Source organism: Amblyomma mixtum, chromosome 2, assembly GCF_055824585.1.
Source record: "Amblyomma mixtum isolate Tamu chromosome 2, ASM5582458v1, whole genome shotgun sequence".
In the NCBI taxonomy this organism is placed as follows: domain Eukaryota; kingdom Metazoa; phylum Arthropoda; class Arachnida; order Ixodida; family Ixodidae; genus Amblyomma; species Amblyomma mixtum.
In genome coordinates, this window is record NC_143013.1 from 58,659,952 (window position 1) to 58,687,333 (window position 27,382).

At 47.7% G+C, this 27,382-nt stretch overlaps 1 protein-coding gene across 1 annotated transcript; it reads right to left on the reverse strand.

Moving 5' to 3' along the window:
* Window positions 1-19,561: 19,561 nt before the first annotated feature.
* Window positions 19,562-25,344, reverse strand: LOC149359433 (uncharacterized). The gene is made up of 4 exons (XM_089571658.1): window positions 24,987-25,344; window positions 23,924-24,076; window positions 23,013-23,089; window positions 19,562-21,922 (listed from the first exon to the last, which is right to left on the reverse strand). Exons 1-4 carry the CDS (start codon window positions 25,198-25,200, stop codon window positions 20,861-20,863), a joined length of 1,506 nt encoding a protein of 501 aa, XP_089427784.1. The 5' UTR covers window positions 25,201-25,344; the 3' UTR covers window positions 19,562-20,860.
* Between the last annotated feature and the right edge of the window lie 2,038 nt (window positions 25,345-27,382).

The following is a 27,382-nucleotide window of genomic DNA, read 5'->3' on the forward strand; positions in this document are numbered from 1 at the left end:
ATTCTTATTTTTCTAGTTATTTCCCTCTCATTATCCGGATCAGCGGTAGCTACCTGCCTTAAGCAGACATATTCTTGTACTACTTCCAGCACCTAGCTACCAATTTCGAACTGTTGTTCCCTTGCTAGACTCTTGAAGATTACTTTCGTTTTCTGCATGTTAATGTTTAGGCCCACCACTCTGCTCTGCCTCTCTAAATCATTGATCAAGCTTTCCATTTCAAGACCTGAATTACTTATCAAGGCAACGTCTCCAGCGAATCGCAGATTACTTCGGTATTCTCTTTAACTCTCATCACCAACTGCTCCCATTTCAGGCCCAGGCATGCCTCCTGTAAACAGATGGTGAATACCTTTTACGAGATTCTGTCGCCCTGCCTGACACCTTTCCTTATTGAAATTTTATTGCTGACTTTACCAGGACTATGGTAGCTCCGCAGTCCTTGTAGATATCTTCCAATATTTTCACATAACACACTTCTACACCCTGATTCCGCAATCCATGCTTGACAGCTCGGGTTTCCATTGACTCAAATTCTTTCTCGTTATCAATGATGGCTATATGTAGGGCTTGGTTCTATTTTGAGCATTTCTCTATCATCTGATTGACAGTGTGAATATGGTCTATTGCCGAGGATCCTTTACGAAAGCCTGCCTGTTCATTTGGTTAATTGAAGTGTATGGTTTTCCTGACGATTAGCAATTACCTTAGTAAATACCTTGTAGGCAACAGACAGTAAGCTGATCGGTCTGTAATTCTTCAAGTCCTTGACACCTCCTTTCTGATGCATTAAGATAATATTAGTGTATTTTCATGCTTCTGGTAGGCTCGAGATCACAAGGCATTGCGTGTACATAATGGCTAGTTTTCCTAGCATGATATCTCCTCATCCTTCTCACAAATCTGCTGTTACCCGATCCTCACCGCCTGCTTTCTCCTTCTGCATTGCTCCTAAGGCTTTCTTTACTTCCTCTTTCGTTACTGGCGGGAGGACCCATTGCTGTGCGCTATTGTCTCTCTCATTACCTTCCAATTGCATTGGCTACTATACAGATGTGTGCAGAACATTTACACTATTTGAACTGTCTCATTCATATTGCTACAGACATTGTCCCATTTGTCTCTTAGTGCATACGTCTGATTTTTACCTATGCCTAGTTTTCTGTTTAACGCTTTTGGAGGAAGACTCAAAATTTCTGGAATAAATTCTAGATCCGCGAAAGCTATGTGCACCACCATTTCTTTAATAAAGGGACTCCATGGGAGTCCGTTGTTTCGGTTTAGAAACCTAATGCCTCTTGCAGCGCCAACATACCTTATTTTGCCTTTAGGATATGATTTTATGAACGGCGATCAAATATTATCCTTCTTTTCAGACTCTCCAGCTTGTGCAAACAGGAGCAATCTTTATTACTAATCGGATTTTTTATGATGTCTGACCCATTCTCGCTCCTTTGCTACCTCTATAATGAGCAACCAGAGGTGGGCAGTTAATTGGCAAACTTCCCTCTATTATGTGTGTCTTCGTACGAGCTAAGCATGCAGTAAATCGTTTTGCACTGCGCACCTAGGAAAATCAAGGAGCCGGTGTTGCGGCGCGCCCATTCTAAGGAAAGACACAGTTGGTAAAGCTAACAATTTTTTCCTAAAAGGTTACGCTGAATACGGTACTACCTGAAAAAAAATTTGAGCGCAGCTCTATAGGTCCCGAAGAACCTGTAGGTTCACTGTTTTGCTTTGGTGTATATCGTCACTGGTTAGTACGTCTAGCGAAGATATCAGTTCGTGGTAGTATTAGTTAACGTAGACGGCGATTTAAAATGAATAGCACGCTAGAATATGTATGTTAGTCAAATCGCAGCATAAGTGGAAGAAAAAAGTGCAAAGTACAGCGCGAGAGTATGTTACAGGTTAACAGAAGGCGTGGCTGGCTGCAGCCACAGATTAGTGATTTCAGTCTGTGTAGCCTAATTGACTTTCGGTGCTCGGTCGTCGGCACTACTGGCAACGATAGCACTTCTATAGCCTATAATTTACTGAAGACGACAATTTGCAATGCAAAGCGCACAAGATTGTGTATATTAGTCCAATAGCATTAGTAATACAAGGCGGACACGATGTGCAATGCACAGCGTGAGAGTCTATTGAAGTTTAAAGAAGTAGGGACCGGCTGCGGCCATGCATTAGTGCTCTCGTGCAGTAGCCAGCGCCGATGATCTGTTCAATGTCCCGCGGTTTCGAATCACAGTCTCAGCGACTGTTATTAAGGCGAAAGCCTTTAATGGCTCATGCTGTCGTGACCAAGACCTGTTAGCAAATTTGTCCGCGTTTCAGATTGGCCGAAATGGTCGTGACGTCAGTGCGCGAGAATTTTAAGGCGAATGCCTTTAATTCCTCATACTGACCAAGACTTGTTTGCAAATCTGTCTGCGTTTCGGATGCATGCCTTATATGGGCATGTGCCAATCAATAGCCAATCGGTACTTCATCTCGTGCAATCGAAAGACATCTGAACATTATATAAAGGGGTTTCATGATTATATCATTGTACTTAATGACTAAATGAGTAATTGGTAATTGGTAATTAGTACCAGTTAAGAAGTGGCATGTCAGACTGTGCACTGCGGGTGTACCTTAACTAACACTAAATAATCAGTGTACTAGTTAAGGTCACGTTAACTATCACATAACCATGGATTAACTAGAATCACGAAATGTGCAATTCATGCTTAACTATCATTTTTTGTTGCGACTGAGAGAAGGAGGAAAAGAAAAGTGTATGTGCCTGCCTACTAGCTCGAGGCGAGCCACCACAATGCCACCTAGAACTAGTTTGATAGTCTAGAGGGCGCTGGCCACCACCACCACCGTCGCTGCTGCCACATGCAGAGAGCCTTAAAAGAAAACAAGAAAAAGAACAGAAAACAATAGAAGCGCGTCGCAACAACTGCGCCCGCCAAAATAGGACGCTGGCTGGAAAAACAGATATCCCAGTTAGTCGTTGTTGAGACTGACTGACTGAAGAATGAAAAGGAAAGTGCACGGGCCTGCCAACTGGCTCCAGCCGAGCCACCACCGCTGCCACGTGCAGACAGAGGAGAGAGAAAAGATCACAGGAAAGAAAGACGCGCGTCGCAGCAACAACCGCGTCCGCCGAAGCGGACGCTGGCTGAAAAATGGCTGAGGCTTAGCTCAGGTTAAGCCTAGTCAGATGCGAAGCATATTGTCGCCGAGCTGCATATCGAGCACGCCGCATGGCTAGACGTTCTTCACGCTCTTCATCAGTCTCTGCAGCTCGCCGCAACTTTTGCTTCTCATTCCGACGAGCAGCCCTGTCTCCAGGAGGCATCTCTATCCCGTGTACGCCTAGAAGAGGCAGGCGCACCCCCTTGTATACCGCCGCTCCAGCATCACGTGTTCACTACAGCGCACCTAGCGGCAGAAGCAGGAAACACATTGGTCGCGACGCCTCGCGCGACGGCGCGAGCTGGGGCCCCGTTTCTCATCTGCTGTGGCGTCACGCACCACGTGGTCACCCTTGGTCACGACGCCGCGCGCGACGGCGCGAGTTGGGCCCCCGTTTTTCATCTGCTGTGACGTCACGCATCACGTGGTATGACATGGAGGTCACGAAAGGTCAATGGTAACGACACCGCCGCGCTCGAGGAGCTGGGTTGGGCTATTTTAGTATGCTTCGCATAAAAACAGATAAGCGGCCGTAGCTGCGCTTGTTGTAGTTGTTGCGACTGAGAGAAGAATGAAAAGATATCGCACTTGCCTGCCAACTGGCTCCAGTAGATTTAAAGAGTATCGAAATACTTTAAGAAAGTGCGAAAGAAAAGGAAAGACGCGCGTCGCAGCAACAACCGCGCTCGCCGGCTGGCTGAAAAAAACAGATAAGCGGTCAAGGCAATTCGTCACCACATACCCTAGCCGCGCTTCCTACACGTTTCATATACATTGTGTCGAACATTTTGGACAGTTCCAACATTTGACAGGTGAATGACAGAACATAATGGATGGAATTACAATATTATAAATATCAATTAGCCTAATTAACCCTTCTACTCAGACCACATAAATCAATTAAACCGAGTACAAAATTGGGGTGGTATTCTCCCGGTGTCGCCTTTTGCGACATGTCGCATTCGCTCTTCGCTGATTGGCTCGAGCTGCGGTGACGGCGGCGTGACGACACGGACCCGCCTTCCTGCTACGTCATCGTGACGTCGCCCCAATTTACTACGCTTAGTCGATCAACGGAATGCGCTGAAGCGATTCGCGCGGGCGACGGGCTACCGTTAGCGTACGAACGCAATCGGCAGTTGCGGCTTTTGCGCCCTTGGCGTGAAAACATGGCGACGTGCTTTCAAGCGAGAGCCGCCCGCTTCAGCCAATTCAGCAGTCCTTGCGATTCCGGTCGGCATGTTTACCGGCAACTACTGGTGTTGTTACTTTTCGCTATGACTTACCTTGCTTCGACGATAAAGTTTAAGCTGCAATTCAGCCTAGTTTTTTAGATACGCTCTCGATTCTGGAGCGCGCAAGCCTAATGGGACCTCCAGCTACACTGCTACCGTCTGCAACTGCCCGAAACGCAGCCGAAACCTAGCACAACCGTCCGGAACGAAAGAAAAATAGATTTGGAACTTTTTCGCGGTGTTTTATAGACTTAAATGAAGTAAAGCGAGTTTATATTAAATTTGCAAATTTTTTTTTGAACATTAGACGTCATGTGATGGCAAATATTCTTGCTATAAAAGATACGAAACTACTGCTGCTAGTGAATCAGCAGTGGTAAATTGTCGCTTCTCGGAGTGAATGAATGCACCGCAGACGAAAGTGCCGGCAGCTTTTTCCGTTTCTTCGAGCATCTGTAAGCACTTTTTTAGGCCCCGCCCATATGCGACATGTCGCAAAAGGCGACACCGGCAGAATACCAGCCCTGGTCGCGTTGGGGAACCGAACCAGGGTCTCCGGAGTGCGACACGAGCACGCTAGCCACTCCGCCATGCCAGCTCATTGGTTTGGAATGAACAAAGGCGCGTCTAACTAATACGGCGTCTTCATTCACTCCCATCTTCCTCCCTTCTCTTACAGCGAGGTTCAGGTGTCCACCGAGATATGCGAGAGAGATATCTTTCCTTTCCTCAAAAACAAATTTACCGTCGAGCAAGGCGTATAGCCGAATGGTCGATGGCGTTCTGTGGATGTATGGATGAAAACAACTTTATCACACAAAACAAAAATCTTTCAGTATGGTCCCCTACTGGTCCAGGAGTCCACGTCCACGGGCTTGTGCTTCACGTAAAGAACGCTGCCAGGGAGTCCACAGAACGCCATGGGCGTTACGTGAAGCACAAGCCCATGGCGTTCTGTGGACTCCTTTGCAGCGTTCCAAGACGCTGTCGAGTTCCACTCTTAGAGGCGAAGCTTAACATCTTAACCACAATCAGTGACACAAGCAGACAGCCAATGGACGCGTCATTCGCTGGCGGCACTTTACTGGAATCATAATTCACAGCCACATTCGTGACAGAATGCTGTACTCAGGCTTTCGTTTTGCACCACTTTAGTCGCCAAATTGTCTCCCAATTTCTTTGATTGATTTATTCAGATCTTGCTCGGTTACACTGATGACGGCAACGCTGCTCAACCCATGAAGGGGCGCTTATACTGCTCTAAAAGTTAGGGAGAACGTTGTTCATTTCCATGGCACACAAGGAAAACAGAAGTTTGGAGGAGTGATTGGAGCAGAGTAATTTACCGTTACCGATATATTTTGCTTAGTCAGATATGCTCTGTAATATGCTACTGAGAAATCTTCTGTACTAATTTCAGTAATACAACTAAGACAACGTTTTATGCTACGTGTAGTTTCTGCCCTCCATGCGCATTTTTTTTCCATCACGCGTTTCCTCGGAGAAAGCCTGCCACGTAATCCTCCCGCTCTTAATTGTTACTCTTGGAAGCATTGTTCCTAAAGGAATGCACTATTCTGTGGTATAAAGGCATCCTTCCCCAGAAAAAAAACGCATTGTGTAATTTTTCTATGAACAGACTAAGCTTAAAGGCTGTCCAATAGAAGAGGCAAAGATTCGAAGCCCAGACTCACGAAACAGCGTAAATATAATGCCTCGGAATACAGAAAAATAGGCAATGTGTAAAGAAAGTCACGGCGAGCTTTAGCGAAGCCGTAAAGCAGTTATCAAGCGTTGTTCAGGGTTTTAAGCGAGAGATTCGTTTGTTGAAAGAGTATCTCTTAAATTCTAATTTTCAGGAGACTGGTGCGAGGAGTGTGCCACGTCCTCTGTGATTTCAGATATACAAATGAAGAAATCGCCTTTATTGGGGCAGGGCGCATAAATTGGTTTTGACATTCGTCCTTGAGCTTTTGGACATTACGCTAACATTACCTTTCCAATAAAGAGAAACCTTGAGAGATTTTCTTTTTCAAATCTGCTCAAAAAGTTTGGGAGGTGCAGTCGTTCGATCACATGTATGCGTGTATGAGATTATAACATTGTTTGAGCAAATTCCTCGCAGGTAGCACTCCATACACTCTATACAGTTTCAGAGAAGGGGAATTATGCGTTGCTCAGTTTTAAACAGAATTTTATGCCAACATAATCAACATTGAGGGACATGAAGGAAAGGAAAACTACACCGATGTTGATATGCTATTATGTAATTCTAAAAGTGCATCGAGAGAATACAATTCCTAAACTCGGAACATTTACCTTAACCATGGGCAGTTTTTATTTGGCGGGAGAAATACCCGCAGTTTCTTGAGGCTAAGCAGATAGAGAACAGATGTAAAGAAAACTCGATTGGTTCCATTTAGGTTTCGGCACCGGCGATGTGCTTGGGCAATGATGGCTGCTTACCCACTCTTTCTTTCACCTCATGGTGCTTCTCTCCAGCGAGTGGCAGCAATGGCTTCGCTGCTAAAGAGGATGAAATGCAAGAAGCTTCGTTTTGGGAATTGGCGATCGTCATCAGTGTACCTCTGTCCAAGAAATTGGCTATTGCTCTTCATTACCAACACCATAACTCTGGCCACTGCAGGATGAAATCTCACAATATCTCTCATTCAACCGAATCCTGTGCAATTTATGGCCCCCTTATCTCCCCAAACTTTCTCAACTCGTCCGTCGAGTTGGATCTTTCATGCACCTTGCTAGGTTTGGAGATTCCTAGGGAAGCACACTGTTGGCATAAAATGAGACTGAGGGCATATAAATACTGGCATGCACATGTACGGTGACGCATCATATTGATAGGCAGCAAACGGACCGCAAACAGAAATTTTATTGTCTTGGAAGCATAAAAATGTAATACGGTGCCGCCATCTGCGGGCGATTTGGAGAATAAATCTTAGAGAAAAGGTTCCTCCAAAACTTTCATAACGGCATAAATCAGTATTAAGTGAAGACGTAAACAGTTTATTAGCTAATGAAGTACCTGTAAAAGTTTTAAACTAAACTTGTCAAGCAATGAAGGCTTAATAAAGAAATATGAATGTGGAATAAAAAAAATCAATGTCCTCTGAAAAGCGATCTTAAGCCGTAAGCAATATTTTTATGCCAGCTATGTGAGAATAAAATTTAAGTTTTTATCAAGTATTACAGCTGAGAATGATGAGCGAGAGCTCGATTTGATAGTATGGCATCTAACCGATCCGGGAGGAACAAAAGTTAGCTGCTGTTTATGAGAGCTTAGTGGCTGAAAATCAGATTTGATCGCGTTATTCCGTACTTTGTGATTAGTATACAATTTGACAAAGTTATAAAGATCATTATTCAACATGAAGAGGAGCCCAGGAATTCATGCGTCAGGAGAAAGTACTGCATTAGTATTACGAAATTATTATTGTCTGGCTAGCGTATACATTTCGCTAAAGAGAGACAATTGGGTAGATTATTGATACACTTTATCTATAAAACTGGTCTTCCAATGGCGCTTTGATGGATTATGGGAATGAAATGTGCCAGAAATATTTTTCCCGATTGAAGTGCATCACGTGGGGAGCACGTTCACCATTTTAAAACTGAACTTAGAATAAAGTGTTGCAGTCTAAGAGGCTGCAATACCCCTGACCATGGAAGTGACATGGATGATGAACACCGATGTCGTTTGTTTGGTGGAGGTGATGCTTGCCTGTATCAAGCGAGAATATAAGGTGGAGAAAGTTTTTTAAAACTCTTGAGCGCCTCTAAGATGTTATCCAGGCCAGTGTTATGTGAAGAAAGCTTGCATTGTAGCCAGGACATTGGTAATATCAGCCTTTGGCGTCGTGTGGAGACCCAGGAGGCCTGCGGGCCTAGAATTTCCTGGCTAACTAAAGTTTCCCCGTCCGTCCGTCCGTCCGTCCCATCCGTCCCATCCGTCCCATCCATCCCATCCGTCCATCCGTCCATCCGTCCGTCCGTCCGTCCGTCCGTCCGTCCGTCCGTCCGTCCGTCCGTCCGTCCGTCCGTCCGTCCGTCCGTCCGTCCGTCCATCCATCCATCCATCCATCCATCCATCCATCCATCCATCCATCCATCCATCCATCCATCCATCCATCCATCCATCCATCCATCCATCCATCACCTTTATACTTAAGGTGTCTGCATAAACGGCAGTTAATTCTCTGTTCCTCGTATTACCTCATTACGTTTACTATTTTTGTTACGCCGCCGCGGTGGCTCAGCGGTTATGGTGCTCGGCTGCTGACCCGAAAGACGCGGGTTCGATCCCGACCGCGGCGGCAAGAATTTCTTTGGAGGAGAAATTCTAGAGGCCCGTGTACTGTGCGATGTCAGTGCACGTTAAAGAACCCGAGGTGGTCGAAATTTCCGGAGCCCTCCACTACGGCGTCTCTCATAGCCTTAGTCGCTTTGGGACGTTAAACCCCATAAACCAAACCAAACCTATTTTTGTTACATACCGCAAAGCGCGATTTAGGCGTCCACTAACCTAGGGAGCCAGTTATGCACACTTGCTTTCCTTAAAATCATCGGAGTCTGAAACATTGTCAACGGCAATGAACACAGAGAACGCTGACGACCTATGGCTTCAATGCCGCGTTTTCGCAAAACGTTGTCAATGCTAGCGCAAGCAGCACACATCTGTCACTACCGCCACCTCGCTTTGGGGGTGGTGAACACCTATCGAGAACTCCGCGAGGCGCATCTCGTTAACCAATACACGCGTCTCACCCAGACCGTGTCCGGTCGCCGCCTCTTGGACCGGTTACATATCAGACATGATCACCATACCATGGAACGGGTTCGAGTGCCAGAACTGTGGAGAAGCGCCCTCTACGTTCGACCCCTTCCGACTAAGATGAACAAGGAGGACCATAATGGCCGGCGCCAGGCGCGGGCGAATGCCCTGCACCGCCACTATGGCTCAAAGAAACACGTCTTCTACGTCGAAATTGCAGGCCGCTACCGCTCCAGGGGGGAATGGTACACGGCTGCAGTCATACACGAGGGAAAACAGGTGGACGGCCTCTCGTTCAGAGCCCCCAACTAAACGCATGCGGAGGAGGTGGCGATCGCCCTCGCAGCCTCCCATTCCGACTCTAAATTCATCCTCACAGACTCTCGTGGAGCCTGTCGTCACTTTGAGTTCGGTTGGATCACTCCACTCGCTCACCACATTTTACACCGCAGTACTCGCGACGGCGATCCAACTCATCGCTCAATCATATCGGTCCCCGGCCACCAAGGCATGCCAGGTAACGAAGCCGCCCATGAGGCAGCCCGCGCACTCACTCACCGGGCACCAGGCGTCCCTTGGGAGGAGCTTAACCCAGATCACAGCCCTCTCATTTCTTTTAAAGAAATTACTGAGCACTATCGTGCCGAACACCGGCGATACCCAGTTCCTATGAAAGGACTGGGTAAAACTGGCGAACGAATTCTCCTCAGGCTCTTTACAAACACCCTGCTGTGCCCGGCGGTTCTCAAGCACTTTAATCCTTCTTTTGACGGCCGCTGCTCATTCTGTGGGGAGGTGGCCGACACCTTCCACATGGTTTGGGCATGCAGAAAAAATCCTTCTCTCCCCCCAATCACCCCTTCCCCTACCCGAGAGGACTGGGAGGCGGCCCTACTCAGTTGCCAGGAACTATCGGCCCAGCAGGCCCTGGTTCGGCGGACTTGTGTAGCGGTCTCGACCAACGGGATCCCGGAATGAGGGACTCCGACTAGTATTGTAAGGGGTGAGACCCACTAGGGGCCTCTCCCCGAGCACCTCTCTGTACATTACTAAATAAATGCTTTTCTCCTCCTCCTCCTCCTAGCTTAACGCACAACTTACGAGTCCATTGTTCCAAGGCGGCAGTTACGCGCCTTTCCTTCGCTTTCGAAGCTGCCACTATTCATCCGTCATCTTCATAGTCCTGTGGTCCGTGACTTGGCTTTACATGTCGTAGTGAAGCTTTCACTTTGAAAGCTATTCGCAATGTTCGTGGCCTATAGGTGGCGCTGTGAAATTCAAGATGGCTGTCCGGAAGAGGGTCGCGCTGCGCTGCTCACTGTAGCGCTGCAGTGGTCGCGCCTGGTTTACACCGCCTGGCCTAGCGGCGCTTAGCACGTTGTTGGAGCTGTGTGTCGGGCACCTTCATCGGCAGCAACATGCCGCTACCTTTCTCAAGACCGCTCTCGTTGGGAGACATAATGCGCCACATTGGCGCTGAAGACACCAGGATAAGGTGCTTGGTGGAAGGCGAAGAAGTGCTGGATGCCCGTCACATCATCTGCTGCGGTGTAAAAGCCTCCACTGCCGAATCGGTGACAGTGCAAGGGCTTTGCGTCCAGACATCACACGTGCATAAGGAGCCACACGAGCTGCAGTTCATTTACGGACTGGACGCCTCTATCAAGGTATGTGAGCTTGCCGTATTTTGCTTCTTCAACGCAGGCAACTAACAAGCAATGATTTGTCCTACAAAAAGCTTCGTGATCGTGGTGCGCTTTAAACATAGCTTCAAACAGCAGTCAGCCCACGTTTCACGTGCATTTAGTAGTTCTGTCGAGAGTTACTACGACTCGTGTGAAATTCGCTGGTAATTGTGTTGCCTGGCGCAGCAGGACTCGACAGTTGGACCGATCGGAAGAGAAACGATCTACAAGCTTGCGTAGTCGATGGGGTTGATTGAGCTAGAGCGGAGATTTTAGAAAAGGACGCTCGCAGCACCTACGTTACTTCGGAGGGAAGCCAGTTGTATCCTGTCCGCTGCGGCCGCGCGTTTCAATGACGGTGAAATGACGCAAAGCACACCCGTGTGCGGCAAAATAATATGGTGCCTCTTAAGGCTGGTTCACATGCAGGCGACTGAGCGATTGAGCGGCGCGTCGCAGCGAAATTTTCCAATTTGTTGAAACCTCGCCGCGACGAGAATCGGGATTTTCCGCCGCGGCGGCAGGATTCGCTAGCGTTTTCGCTCGCAGTGAAAACAGCGAGACATGAAAACTGCAGTTATAATTGCAGAGAACCATGTTTGTTTTATTCCTTCTGTGTATTTCTAGGGTCACTGCTCCTGCAAAGCTGGCAATTCTCAAAGATGCAAGCACCTGGTAGCAATGTTGCTGCTGGCTCACAGGCAAGAACACTTCCTTTCTTGTCATGACTTTTATTGAATCAGATATTGTCAGAAGCATACAAGTGCCGTGGAAAACATGACATCTAACGACTACATGATGCAAGCATGCAATTTCATGAAAATAACATCACTTGGCAAGTTGTGTTGAAAAAGTTGCAATCCTCTAGCACTTCATGGTTGCAGCAAACTTGCTTGTCACTCAGCAAGGCACGCTTTGCTAATACAAGCCCTCATGAGAAGAAACATGAACAGAAAGACAGTCCTTGCGCAAATTGTCCTTTTGTTACACCTCTGTCGCATCAACACTTTTGATCCTCATTGAACTCAACCTGCATTCAACTCAAACCAGATCGAGGTTGTCACACAGTAACATTTAGTACAAACGAGCTCGAGTTTGCTTGGCTCGAAGCCTCTTCCTGTAGCGCTCTTAAGTCTTCAAGCACATTTGAGAGGGTGCTGACACCTTCATCCTCATTGAGTTCTAAAAAATAAAAGCGAATTAATGTAATAAAACCTCAAATATTAGCATAGAAATGTATTAAAAGGCATGACAAAACATTGTTAGAACATTATGCTTCTTTATATTAAGGCATTTTTATAATCTCGACACGACCTAATGCGCACAAAGGGAACTTCTCAATGGCCATTCAAAATGCCCGTGTAGAACAGGAGGCTTCAATCCTTGTTGAAAACCTCAGTGAACGTTGTGTTCAGTGAGGATTGAAAGTGGTCGTGTGACACATAACATATGCAGTTATGAAGTAGAGATTACTAGTGTTGCTACAATGCAGAGGTAATATCCTACATTGGCAACTACTGTCTCATGACCTATTTAAGCATGTTTTAATGCGCTCCATTTGGTCAAATACACTTTTTCATATTTAGTTTCCTGAATACAGCCATATTATCACTGATCTATGACAGCAGCCTCTGAACAGGTGCACCTTATTGCGCACTAGTGCCATGACACAGAAGCATGTGTGCTCTATTAGTTTGTAAATAGTGAAAAAGTCAGCAGTTATACTGTCACAAAATGCTAACACGTTCCAGTAGAGGACTACTTCATTCTGACGTGGCTTAGTGTCCTGAATAATGGTCAGATTTATAATGGAATCACTACATTTCTCAATTTAAATCTTTTCAGGTGAAGCTGCATATAGGGCTCTTTCATATTAGCTATGGTAGCGTTGAAAAATTTTTTTTTTAGCACAATGGGGCCTAGTCGGTACTAAAAGTGTGATGATGCATTGATGCTTTGTAATGACAGACTGTTTGTGAACTAGCCATAGCACAAAACAGTGAAAGTCCTCCTAAACACTTTTTTAAATCCACAAACTATTTCTTAGCAGATTTCAAACCAGCATTGAAAGTTAGCATAGCAAGTGCTGGTGTTATATTCAGAACGACTTTTTCAATTAATAGCAATTACTTTTTTGCCAACAGGGTTGGCATCCAAAACCTGGAGACCCTGACGAGCACAGACCTGAAGCAAGCCTGGGGCAAGCTTAAGGCGACTCCCATGTACCAGGCACGGGAGTTGCAAGAACTGTGCCATGTACAGGCGTCCCAAGACTGTGCCTTTCAAAAGAACAACAAGATGGCATAAGGCGCAGATTAATAGTAGGCCTGCCACAGAGTGCATTGGCACTACACTTCAATGGCAGACAACAAGAGAGAGATCGAAGTTCATTTGATGCAACTCTCCAGGAGCAGGCTTTACTGACTCACATGATGGAGCAAAGTATGAGCCCGTATACAGAAATGCTGTTCCATGATGTGGCATTCAGCAGTGCATTGCACTTTAAAATTTATAAGTTTGCTGAGGAACAACTAACAGAGCCTGAAAGTCAATTTTATCATAAACATGTGGTGGTGTCACATGACGAAGCACTACAGATTAGTGCCCAAACAAGGTGCCAAAATAACACAAAGTGGCACCGAGAACGGAAAATAAGGATTACTGGCAGCAAGTGCCACTCTTACTTTACATTCATTCCCAAGGAAAACAACACCTGGGAGATGAAAGTTGCCAGAATGATGAGTGAGAGCTTCCGGGGCAATAATGCCACCAAGTATGGCAAAGCCTCGGAATCAAAAGCCGTTGAGGCCTACTCGTGCTCATCAAGCAGCACGGTTGAAAGAATGGGCTTCATTGTGCATCCAAGTGTGCCATGGCTTGGCTACAGCCCAGATGGCATTATATTCAAGAAGGGCGAACCAGCCATCTTACTTGAGATCAAAAGCCCCGTTCTTGGCAAGACAAGGAAAGCTGCCGAGCTAGTTCAAGAGAAAAAGCTACCATATATAAAGAAGGAAAACGAGAACTTCGTTTTGAACTGCAGACATAGCTATTATTCTCAAGTGCAACTGGGAATGTTCCTACTTAACTTGAGGACAACTCATTTCATGGTGTTTTCCCAAGTGGAATCATTGACTATTATTGTGCAACGCTGTGATGAGCACATCGACAAGCTTGTGCGGAAGCTCCAATTTGTATATTTTAAGTGGTTATTACCCAGGCTGGCAGGATCAGCCCAGACGAGTGTTGCATAAAGTTCATATACATGCATTGAAGAAGCGTAGCTTGTTGGGCCAGTTGGTGCATGGTAAGTAGAAAACCAGCGAAAAGGACGCATTCACAAGGAGGAGAAGTACACAGGACAACACAGCGTTGTCCTGTGTACTTCTCCTCCTTGTGAATGCGTCCTTTTCGCTGGTTTTCTACTTACCATGCACCAACTGGCCCAACAAGCTACGCTTCTTCAATGCATGTATATGAACTTTATAAGAGTGTTGCATAAAGTTCATACGCATGCATTGAAGAAGCGTAGCTTGTTGGGCCAGTTGGTGCATGGTAAGTAGAAAACCAGTAGAAAGGTCCCGTGTACTTCTCCTCCTTGTGAACGCGTCCTTTTCGCTGGTTTTCTACTTTCATATGCATGCTCAACGAACATGCATCACAGAAACACTTGTGCATGAAGGGAGAATATTGCTACGACGAAGAGGAAGTGGAAGTCGAAGTGGCCTCCCGCGTGAAAGGGTCGCACGACGAAGAAGAGGTTGTTGGTGCTTTCTGCTGGCGTTGGTGCTTCCTGATGCTCGCCGCTAGGAACTATTATCCTACCGCTTGTAAATAAATGTAAATAGTATTTCCCCGTAACATCTTGGTGGAGGTGCGGCAAGACGGAACTACGCAGCGGGTGCTACCTTTCACGCCGCCGCTACCTTCCACGGCTTACAATGACGGAAGCCGCTCCACCGGATTCGGCAGCATCAGTGTCCTCGGTGGTCCTCACTCACCCTCGGGATCCTGGACCCTTCTCTGGGGACGAGGACGCTGACGTTGAGACCTGGCTTCGCAAGTATGAACGGTGCAGCGCTAACAACCGGTGGGACCAAACTTTCATGCTTGCGAACGTGGTTTTTTACCTTAAGGGCACGGCGCTGAAGTGGTACGACAGTAACGAAGAGACATTAACCAGTTGGGATGACTGTAAGCAGAAACTTATTGACCTTTTCGGCAAACCACTCGGCCGGCAGCTTGCCGCTAAAAGAGATCTTCCCAGTCGCGCCCAGTCATCCACGGAGTCCTACGTGTCCTATATTCAGGATGTGTTGGCTTTGTGCTACACGGTCGATAAGGAGATGAGCGAGGCTGACAAAGTCGGACATGTGCTGAAGGGCATTGCAGACGATGCCTTCAATCTGCTCGTTTATAAGAACTGCGACAAGATTGCAGACATCGTAAAAGAATGCCGCCGCTTCGAGGACGCCAAAAGCTGACGGATCACCCAGCATATGGCACGCCTGCCCAACACGGCTGCGTCTTCGTCCTGCCAAGAAATTTGTCCACGGAACCAGCCGACCTCGCCAGAGAACGTGACCCGTATCGTACGCCGTGAGCTTGAAGCCATTGCTCCGGCCTCCTTAGCAACACCTGCAGCCAACCAGCCCCTGCCCCTTCCACTTATTCAAGCCGTCGTCCGCCAGGAACTTGCTAACTTGGGTTTGTCCTCTGTCGCCGCTCTTCATCCCTCCCAAGTGCCCGAAGTCCCTCCTCTATACCCTGTCCGGCCTGTTTACGCCGCTCCTCGGCCGCGCAACCCCTCCGAGTGGCGTACGCCCGACGACAGGCCTATCTGTTTCAACTGTTCCCGTGTCGACCACATCTCCCGTCATTGCCGTAGTCGATGGTACTCCTCCCAGCGGAACCGTTACTCGACCCCACCTTATCGCCCCGACACTGCAGACTCAAGCTCTTTCTCGCGACCCTTGGACACGTCGAGACCCACCACCGACGTCCCGCCACCCCGCTTCAGCCGCTCACCATCTCCACAGCGCCGCCAGTACCGTTCGCCGCAACTACCGCGCGCTTCCTCTCCCGGCCCCTACGGACGATCACAGGCGGAAAACTAATTTCTGCAGCGTCCAGAGGTGATGCTGCAGATACGACCCGGCTCCAAAATCCTCGTTTAGTTCTTCGTGCCCCGCGCAATTTACTGACCGTACAAGTCGATGGCGTTGCCGTCTCTGCTCTGATTGACACGGGCGCCCACATTTCTGTGATGAGTTCCGACCTACGACGCCGCCTCCGCTAAGTACTGACGACTGCTCCTACAGCTGTTGTTCGAGTTGCCGATGGCACAACGTCCCCAGTCCTCGGCCTGTGTGCTGCTCGTGTGACGATTCCTGACCGCCAAACCACTGTGCTCTTTACCGTTCTGAATCAGTGCCCTCATGACGTCATACTCGGCCTTGATTTCCTTAGTGAGCACGCAGCCCTTATTGACTGTGCTACAAGTGTTGTCGAGTTGGACCTACCGTACCTCTCAGAACCACCTGCCCCAGTTGTGCACCGTCTCTGTACTGCCGAGTTCACCCGCTTACCACCTGAAGCCGCAACTTACGTATTGTTTAAATCTGTTCCACCTCTTCCTAACGGCCAGTATATCATCACCCCTGTCCTTGATTTGCCCGTCACAAAGAATGTTGCCCTTGCCCATACGGTTGTCGCAGTCTCGGCAAACACCGCGTGGTTACCTGTTCTCAACTTCAGTACGCACGTCCAGACGCTTCCTCAAGACATGTGCCTCGCCACGCTGTCCCCTACCGATGAATACGTGATCTCTGCAGTCACAAACTGTGTATCGTCCTCTCCGGACGATCATGTCACAGCTCTTTCGAGACCTGACGACTTTGCCGATATGATCGCTTCAGATCTCTTTGCCGACCAAGCCGAGGCGCTTACCCATCTTCTGGCATCTTTTCAGGACATATTTGACTTCAATGACCGCCCTTTAGCTCGTACGACTATTGTGAAGCATCGTATCAACACTGGTGACGCCACTCCTCTGCACCGCCGGCCATATAGGGTGTCCAGCTCCGAACGCCAAGTGATACAACAGGAAGTCGAAAAGATGCTCGCTAAGGACATAATCGAACCGTCGTCCAGTCCTTGGGCCTCTCCAGTCGTCCTTGTTAAAAAGAAAGACGGCAGTTGGCGTTTCTGCGTCGACTACCGTCACCTGAACCGCATCACAAGAAGAGACGTCTACCCACTCCCTAGGATCGATGACGCTCTCGACTGTCTCCACGGATCTCAATACTTTTCTTCCATTGACCTTCGTTCCGGTTATTGGCAAATTGCCGTTGACGAGCAAGACCGCGAACAGACAGCTTTCGTCACACCTGACGGTTTATACCAGTTCAAAGTGATGCCGTTCGGACTTTGTAATGCACCAGCTACTTTCGAACGGATGATGGACTCACTCCTTCGCGGATTTAAGTGGACTACGTGTCTGTGCTACCTTGACGATGTTGTTGTCTTCTCGCCCACATTTGCCTCGCACCTTGAACGTCTCAGGAGTATCCTGACTGTATTTCGTACGGCTGGGCTCCAGCTCAACTCGTCCAAATGCCAATTCGGCCGCCGGCAACTCACCATTCTGGGACATCTCGTCGATGCCTCCGGTGTACGTCCTGATCCAGCTAGAATTGCAGCGGTGCAACAGTTCCCTCGCCCAAATTCCCAGAAAGACGTGCGCAGTTTTCTTGGGCTGTGCTCCTACTTTCGCCGTTTTATTCAAGATTTTGCCCTTATCGCTCGTCCCCTCACTGACCTCCTGAAGACGGACACAGACTTTACCTGGGGCTCTGATCAACAAAATGTGTTTTCCACGCTTGTCCGCCTGCTGACATCATCCCCGATTCTGGCACATTTTGATCCCGCGGCCCCTACTGAACTCCGCACGGACGCCTGTGGCTACGGGATCGGAGCCGTGCTGGCTCAACGCTCCCGGGGCCCACACCACGTGGTTGCGTATGCTAGCCGCCTGCTTTCACCTGCCGAGCGAAATTACTCCATTACGGAACATGAGTGCCTCGCTCTGGTTTGGGCTGTAGCTAAATTCCGGCCATACTTGTTCGGGCGTGTTTTTTCTGTTGTCACGGACCACCACGCCCTATGCTGGCTGTCCTCGCTGAAATACCCTTCTGGGCGTCTTGGCCGCTGGGCGCTACGCCTTCAGGAATATTCGTACACTGTCGTGTACAAGTCTGGACGTCTCCATCAAGACGCTGATTGCCTGTCTCGGTACCCTGTCGAGCCACCTGCTCTCAGTGACACTGACGATATCCCTTCCCTGTTTGGCATTTCTGATCTACACAACATCGCCGAGGAGCAGCGCAAAGACCCATATTTGCAAACCATCATCGAGGGCCTCAGCTCTGGAAGCTTGAAGCGCTCCCTGCAGCTCTTCGTTACTAAAAATGACATTCTCTATCGCCGCAACTTCCGTCCAGACGGGCCCTCACTCCTCCTAGTCATTCCCCAGCAGCTGCGGTCTTCTATAATTGCAGAACTCCATGACCTGCCTGCAGCTGGCCACCTTGGTGTGGCACGAACTTACGACCGCATACAACGCCGTTTCTTTTGGCCTGGATTATACCGTACAGTCCGGCATTACGTCACCAATTGCGACCTTTGTCAGCGCAGAAAGAAGCCTTCGGCACCACCTCCTGGTCTTCTGCATCCTATAGACGTGCCGGAGCCGTTCCACCGTGTAGGGCTCGATCTCCTCGGACCATTCCCGACCTCGGATTCCGGAAATAGGTGGATCGCAGTAGCCACGGACTATGCCACTCGGTATGCGATCACCCGTGCGCTGCCTACGAGCTGCGCGACCGATGTCGCTGACTTTCTTTTGCACAGTCTTATTCTACAACATGGTGCCCCTCGTCAATTACTCACAGACCGCGGACGCTATTTCCTGTCCAGAGTTGTCGACGACATCCTGCGTTCGTGTTCTACCAAGCATAAGATTGCCACAGCATACCACCCACAGACAAACGGGCTAACCGAGCGTTTGAATCGAACATTAACAGACATGTTGTCTATGTACGTCTCCCCCGACCACAAAGACTGGGATCTCGCCTTGCCCTATGTGACGTTCGCTTACAACACCTCCAGGCATGACACAACTGGTTACTCTCCGTTCTATCTCTTATACGGCAGACACGCCGTCCTGCCATTGGACACACTCGTGCCATCCGCTGACCGTCCCGTCACCGCCTTCGCCCGGGACGCCATTGCTCAAGCTGAAGACGCTCGCCAAATCGCCCGAACTCGGCTCCAAGCGTCCCAACAAGCGCAGAAGTCATTGTACGATAATCGCCATCGTCATGTCACCTACGAACCGGGGTCGCTCGTTCTTCTGTGGTCCCCTTCCCGTCGCGTCGGTCTCTCTGAAAAACTTTTGTCTCCCTACCATGGTCCTTATCGTGTTGTGCGTCAGGTCACCGATGTCACGTATGAAGTTGCTCCTCATACACCTGCCTCCTCTTCATGTACACCACCCACCGACATTGTTCACGTTATGCGCCTCAAGCCCTACCACGCCGCTCCTCTATCATCGGCCTAACGCCGGGACGGCGCTCATGCCGCCGGGGGTCATGCTACGACGAAGAGGAAGTGGAAGTCGAAGTGGCCTCCCGCGTGAAAGGGTCGCACGAAGAAGAAGAGGTTGTTGGTGCTTCCTGCTGGCGTTGGTGCTTTCTGATGCTCGCCGCTAGGAACTATTATCCTACCGCTTGTAAATAAATGTAAATAGTATTTCCCCGTAACAATATATTCTACAAACACTCTTTGTTCTTTCCACACCTTTCACATGACTAAGCAATAACAAGCATCATGTGCTTCAGCCATCTCATGCTGACTTATGGGAGACTAGCTGCCCAATTCTTAAATGAAGCACTTCAAGGTGTACACATACATAGATGGGTTTGCATGGCCACAAATAGGGTATGAATAAGAAGCGCTTCCAGCAAGTAAATGGGAACAGTCCACAGTCAAGGTAACAATCCCAAAGCATTTGCTTAATGAATGCAGTAAAACAACTGATTTTGTCAAATTTTGTCACCATGTTGACATGTTCATGCACTAATACAAAGGACTCATATTACAAGCACATCCAATGTGTTTCATAACGTGAACAAGGTGAATAATGTCCACAGAACAGCATGCAAGGAATGCACACACCCCGTAAGCAATGTGTGCCGTGAACATTGGGGTGAGACGGGCTGGGTTAGCAGGGCTAGTGGGAGTGGTTGCAAGTGTGCTTCCAGTTGTGCTTAACTGATATTGCTGGAATCATACTGAATGCAAGCAGTGTTCCCACTGACAACCTGCAATGGAATCAGACACGACTACATGCTCAAATGACTATTTTGGATATTTCCCAAGTTGGATGCGAAATCTGTTTGCTGCAAGCTGGATTTTAGTGTGTTCTCTAATCTTGAATATGATTGCACCTTTTCAGTAATGTCAGTGTTAAAGCACATTTCACAGCACTGCCTACATTGTTGTCACCAAGAACATAACCAGCGAAAAAAGCTTTGTTTCACAACATGGTAGCATACGCTTTCATCTATTCAGTGAGCACAAACATTAATATTCACTCAGCCATCTATCTTGCTGTTTTATCTCTTTTTCACCTATCTGCAAAGCAGGTCTTAAGCAGACAAAATAGAACAAAAAATGTTGCATACATGGGAGAGAGTCGTCAAATAGGTGCCAAGCAGGCAAAACACAACAAAGAATGCTGCAAACATAGAGGAGAGATGAAGCTCAGGAAATGGATAATGCATACAGCAGCTGGAAATAAAGAGCAAAATGTGCGTTTGACGAATGCAAGACTTCAAATAAGTCTGACATCACTTCAATGAAAGAATGCATAGAGGACTCATGGCTACTCACTTAAGTGATAACTAGAATCTTTCACTTGAAAGAATGGGAGATGAAAGGTTCACTATGCCAGCAATTATGATCAGTATTTGGTCAAGTGACCCAACCATCTCCCAGGGCACAGGGCTCTTTAGCACCTTGAAAACTTTCAATCTTTGAATGGCACGCTCCACGTGCACACGTGCCCGTGCAATTTTTAGAGTCTTATCAGAATCCTCAGCTGAGAATTGGGCTTGGTCACGCAGAAAAGGTGGCTGTATAACACCAAGCCCAAGCTGCCCACAAATGCCATCCAGGTTGAAACCTTTATCAACCATTACGTCATCCTGGAAACTGTCAAGCTTATTCAGCACGCCTGATTTCTCTACGCAGGCCTTGTCAGATGCCCTGCCTCCAAAACCTTTGCTAATGAAAGTTATTAGGCCGGCAGGTGAAACGCCAACAAGCACCTTGGCAGTATGCGTCCCCTTGTAGTGAGAATATGTCAAAATCCGGCATGATGCACAATGGGATTTTTCGACTTCCACTTCTGTGCAATCCAGCACAATGCGCACTTCTGTAAATGCAGCAAAGTGCTGGGGCATATTGATCTGCACTTCTGCCCTGTCAGGCCATGGTACGGCTGCTTCAAGCACGGCTGCCATGCTCCGCAAAGTGCTGCTAAAATTCCTTGCAGCTGTGGACCTGCTGACACCAAACAATGTGGCCAGACATACAAATGGCAGGCATGTTTTTAGTCTAATGAGAACAAGCACAATACGGTCCAGAATGGGCATGCTAGTGTTCACGTTGTCAATTGCAGCAACTTCCTGAGCAATCAGCTGTAATATGCTCCTCGACTGCACGCCCATGAAGGCATTCACAGAACTGTCAGTGGTCAACAGTTGCACAATGCTAAATTTTTTTAGCGAAAGGTCCGAGTCCACTTGGACACCTACGTCCAGCAGCCTGTCTTCATTTAGCACTTGGTGCATGGAGCCTGCACCTGCAAGCTGTAGCAGTGCTTCTGCCATCTCACACCTCTGCTGTGTACAGCTCTCAGTGATAGAAGAGCCTGAAGCCGCTTCTGGAGTGCATGCTGCCACCTGCGTAAGAGAAGTTTGCAGTCAAAGTGTGAATAATATGACACACTGTCTTCAAAATGGCAAAAATGTTTAAATACCAACTGCGCTAGCTGTACACTTCTGGACAGAGGCCATGTACTTTCTGGTTTTAACCACAAAATGCCAGTAAACATCCGCCAGTGAAAAAATTTCGGAATAAGTTAAAACTGAAAAACATCTGTTTTTGGTATGCTCATGCTATCATGCTAGTCAAGCACCCATTCTCAAAGAAAAACTTCCAATTTCCTTCCCTTCAGGGTATATAGAAACGGGCTGGCAAGCACTAAGAAATTCATGGCGGGGGGGGGGGGGGGGGGGGGGGGTACGCTCGAGGCTCTATCACGCCAGCTGCCAAAACGCACCTGCTTGCATCTAAGTTGATGAATATAGCAATGTGCCATCTGCGTAAATCTTTAATTCAGCTTCTCCCCAACATTTATTTCAAACCAACAGGACTCATTTTTAGATGACACTCCTGTGTTCTTCTTGTGAGTAGTAGTAGGAAAGCTGCCGGATGAATCCAATCGATGTGAACAGATCTACTGGCTAGTAGTGTGGGGTCGACAAGTGCAAAATGATGGAGCTGACACCAGAGTTCCTCAGCTACCGGTAGTACACTGCGAGCGCTATTGTCCAGCTTCCTTTGTTTTGGAAACTACATTCATGTGACTGGCCAGCATTGGCCAAGGCGGCTTTGGACATTTTAGGATTTCTTGCGTAGAGCGCTAGTGTTGAGCAAGCAGTCTCAAAATTGCATGCTGTCAACGCAAAGGAGTGCGCTCGCATAGCTGACGACAGCCTAGGTATGCTTGTATATACTACAATTAACTGTAAATAGCATTTATAATAAACTGATTCTAAGACACAACAGAGGAGTCAACAAAACAGCCACTTCTGATGCAAATCACCTTAATAGGCATACTACCACTTACTGTGCTACATACTACCACTTACTGTGCTAGATGCGCAATAAAAAGTAGGATGGGATAATTGAACCCGTAGCCCTCCACAGGTTGTCATTTTGTATGTAGGGGGTGTATGACCAGAGAATGATAAGAATGGCAGTACTTACATCATTTGAGCTATCGATGCTGTCCACTTCACTTGGCAAGTCAGGCAGTGCTGAAGGAGGCTCCAAATTTTCGGGGGCTTTGCATAAATGAAATACAAGATTAGAGGTGTGAAAGTGGATCCAAAAATTTGACAACTGTGGCATCAGCTCAAATTGTAGCAGGGCAGGTAAACATGTGCAAGGGGTTTAATGTCCCAAAACAGTTCAGGCTATGAGAGAGACTGCAGTGGAAGGCTCCAAACAGTTTAGACTGCCTGGAACATGCACTGACATCATGCAGTATACAAGCACATAGAATTTCCCCTCCATCAAAACGTGGTCGCCACGGCTGGGTTTGAATTTGAATACTATGATTGAGTAGCTGAGCGCTAAAGATCTGATCCACCCTGCAAGGTTGAATGTAGGATATGGTACAATTAAAAAAGAAAGTGCTTCATCTTCACTGTTTCTCATGCACTTTCAATCTATAAATGCTTTCGATTATGGTTGGTTCCTTAACATATACTCATATGTCATAATGAGCCCCTAGTTATTTATGCTTGTTCGCCCCAAACAATTGCATGATTGACTTCCCACCAGACAGTCGTGCGTCAAAGGCTTGTTACTAACTACACAGGATAGAGTATCATTCAGGGCGGCTACAAACAGCGTTCACTTCAAGGAGATAATTTTAAAGCTAGGACAACTATAGTGATGTTGAGTTAATATGGACATTGCTGCATGATTAAGAATAAAAATATTGGTCAGAAGCCAACTACATACTGTTTCATTCATCTACAGCACCTCTTGCTTATTTTGCCTCATTCTTACAGCAGGAAAAAAATGCAAAAGTAGACGTGGACATTTTACAGTCATTGGAAATCCATTGTGCAAAAAAAAAAGATAAATATTAGAGACAAGCCCTGACATACCACGGCCATTCCTTGCAGATGCTCTTGCAGCACGGTCTGCTTTGGCTTGCACCCTGTAGCTGTCTTCGTGGTCATGAGTCCTCTTTGGCAGAAGCTGTGAAGGCACAGCAGTGCTGAGGAGTCTTCTTTTATCTGGCGTCCACACCTGGGGGTCTGGGAAGTACAAAATTAGTTTGCTATCTCATTTTCTTACTGCCCGACGCAGTATGCCCTACACCGAGTGTTAGAGATGACCGAAAAAAGGAAGGGGGAGCGAGTAAGGGCACTCGACGCACACACAAACTTGTGAGAATAAACAACGGATACATTGCAGTTACAAATCTTGTTCGCGCACTTCATAGGGCTCGCACTTACGCACGACTGCTCAGATCGCTCGCTCACCACACACTCTGCGCTGCGCTTCCTGCCGCCGACGCTGATGAGTCGACGCGCCGCACTCGCGGAAGCACAAACATCACAAACACAAACGGCGTCCTGACAGTGCCGGCAAGAGATAAGAGGATAGGCAGGCGATGCGGCATGCACTCTGGACCGACCAGCGCACCGAGCCAGATTCACGTGAGCGCCACTTGAGTCGAGGAAACGACTGCCGCCGTCTGAACGGGAGTAGGCGCCGATGTAGAATTGCGTCGTACGATCGCTTACACGAGCTCCTCAATATTCAAGGGTCACTGACAAACAACACAAGGAAAATTGACGTTTCGAGAGCGCTACAGCTTTCCCGCTCACGGTCCTAAAATTTCAGCACCGAAACTCCCGCCTGCACCTATCAGATTGACACGGAAGCAACGGTGCAAAAGTCGTTAGCGGTTCCGCGCGTCAAGCTAGCATCGGCAATGTGGCCCTACAAGCAGTCCTATGCATACAACTCTTTTGAGAAAGCAAACATAAAACATGACACGACTTAAGGTTTAATGGAGAGCTAAACACATAGCAACGAAATTGCCGAATTTCTTGCACTACTCCTCGCACCATTGCTCACACATGCGGCCAGTAGCATACATTAAGCATTAACCAATGGATTGGCATTTTGCTAACATATGCGAAATTATTTCATTCTTACCTGTGTTACTCCAGAAAAAATCTTTTGCGGTGAAGTGTGCACTGCAGACCTTCATTGGCGGCGTCACGGGCTTTCCCATCCGAAGTTTGACCGCCCATTCTTTCTTCAGTTGAGAATCTCGTGGGAAAGAATGTAGACTTATCTGGTTGCGGATGGCTCGGTTCGTACATTGAGGTACGCAACACATTCGTTTACTTTTGTATTTCTTTTCCATCGCCTCGGAAAGAAAGCAAAACAAAAGTTCGCCGATCGCAAAGCCGCCGAGAATGCACGCATTGACTTGTCAGTCCGTCCGCGAACCCTCTTCCTGGCGCTTCTCTCACTAGCCGCTAGGTGGCGCTACCATCTATGAACATTGCGAATACCGCCATTCATATAGGGTGAAAATTGATATGTACTGAGCGTTTGAGACCTACCTTTTTAAATAAGGCTATATTACAAGGTTGTTTTCCAATAGCATTTTAAGCCCTTAGTTGTGTTTCGCTGCTGTCTTGGAAAGGGTTAACTGCGATGAACCAGCGTCAGCTAAAAGTGGAGTAAATGATATTCCCCATGCGTTCACAGATAATGTCTAAAATTTTCTGCAGCAAAAGCAACTATACTTCGTCTCACAAGATGTTTGCAGCACTACGGAAGGTAGAGCTCTCTCGTCCAATCAGCGCTGCAGAAACGCAGAAAATAGTCCCTCGAATATTTGAGGAGTGTATGACTATTAATCAAAACAATAAGCATTGCAACTAAAAACATGATTTGGACAGGTATATTTAAATGGTAGGGAGTGTTTCAATCACTGGTGAAATTACCAGACAAAGCCCGTACGGACACAGCTCTGCGGAGGCCTGCTGCGAGGTAGTGATGCGTCGCCACTTTCCAACATGGCGTCGGTCGAGTCTGTTGTGTCTCCTGTGTGCTCTACACCGACAGTGCGCTGTTTCCCCAAGCAGGCGAAGCAGGTGGCTTTAAATGTTCTTGAAGCGCTTCGCGTCGAGTGCGGGGGCAGTTGGAGTACAAATGCGCTCATCAAGAGGACGGCAAAACTCACGCAGGTGAGCGAGCGAACGCTTTACAAGTGGACAACGGAGACGTTGAACGCGGGCCGAGTGTTGTCACCGAAGAAGCGTTCTCACCGAAGAAGCGTTCTCACGCAGGTGAGCGAGCGAACGCTTTGCAAGTGGACAACGGAGACGTTGAACGCGGGCCGAGTGTTGTCACCGAAGAAGCGTTCCCTCTCGCGCAGCACATGGGCTTGTTTTGCATTTCGCCACCATCGACACTCGGCTGCCTCGACTCGCTGGAGTAAAGAAATTTATATGCACATGCCCATGCTGCACATGCACATGCTGAAATTTACTGCGACGCGACAACAGAGGAACTGATGAGAACAGGTTGCGACAAAAAAAAGTGGGGCTAGTCCCTTTGGAACGGGCGACCGCCTGTCTAAAAACAAACCAAAAAAAGAATAAAAAGACATCACGCGCCACCTGCTAGAGGTAGAAAGAAGCCACCTGGACATCAGGTGGATCGAGCCACAGGCGCGTAGGAACACACTAATGTAGTGCGCGCCATCCTGATTGGACGAGAGAGCTGTACCTTTCGTAGTGCTGCAAACATCTTGTGAGACGGAGTATAGAGCGCATCATGACTTTGAAACTTGGAATTTTTCAAATACAAGGGATTAGTCACCTTGCTGGGGCTACCGGCCGTGAACGTACCAATTTTATATCCCGATATTTTGCACTAGGACGGTATATTGTTGGAGATACATTGATTTTGTGCTGTAGGATTGGAATAAAAGTGGCTGCTAAATTTCCTGGAAATTTACCCCTTGCTTCTGACTGAAGCAGTGTTATGAAATTTCAGCAGGCGCATTAATAGCTAGCTCAAGTTGAGAGTAGGGATGACCACATTTAGGTTTTGCGCTCCATAGGGTCCCTGGTTAGCTTTAAGGTTGGAAGCAGCCTTGCTTAGGTACATACATTACTTGCGAATGCTGCGCCTAGATCAGATTTTTCTGTACTAGCAAGGGAAAATAAAACTTCAGTCTGCCATTTTTACTGACAATGGCGCGTACAGGTAGAGAAAGACGAACGGAAAGGTAGGGAGATTAACTAGGTGACGCCAAGCATGGTATCCTACACGTGTGAAGGGGTACGAAGAGAGAGATAGAAACTGGAGAGGGCAAAGAGAGATCACTCTTTCACTTGTCGGCAGGCTACTACAAACAGGGTACAGAAGGCAGACACAGAAAGTTTAAAGCCTTGAACTCAGTTCTGCGTCCTTCAGAAATATGAATGTTTGACATATAATAATGAGCCGACCTGACACGGGTGGCGAACTGGTCGGCTCCAACTTGGATCGCGGCAGAAATAGAAGACCAAGCTTCAGGAAGAGCTTCA

Bases quoted from the DNA above. Each gene is read 5' to 3' on its own strand.
- LOC149359433 (XM_089571658.1), bottom strand. From the start codon at position 25,200: ATGGAAAAGAAATACAAAAGTAAACGAATGTGTTGCGTACCTCAATGT. The intron at 24,077-24,986 runs GTAAGAATGAAA...TGTACTTCCCAG, and splicing joins TTTTTTCTGGAGTAACACAG to ACCCCCAGGTGTGGACGCCA. The intron at 23,090-23,923 runs GTATGTCAGGGC...ATTTATGCAAAG, and splicing joins ATCTGCAAGGAATGGCCGTG to CCCCCGAAAATTTGGAGCCT.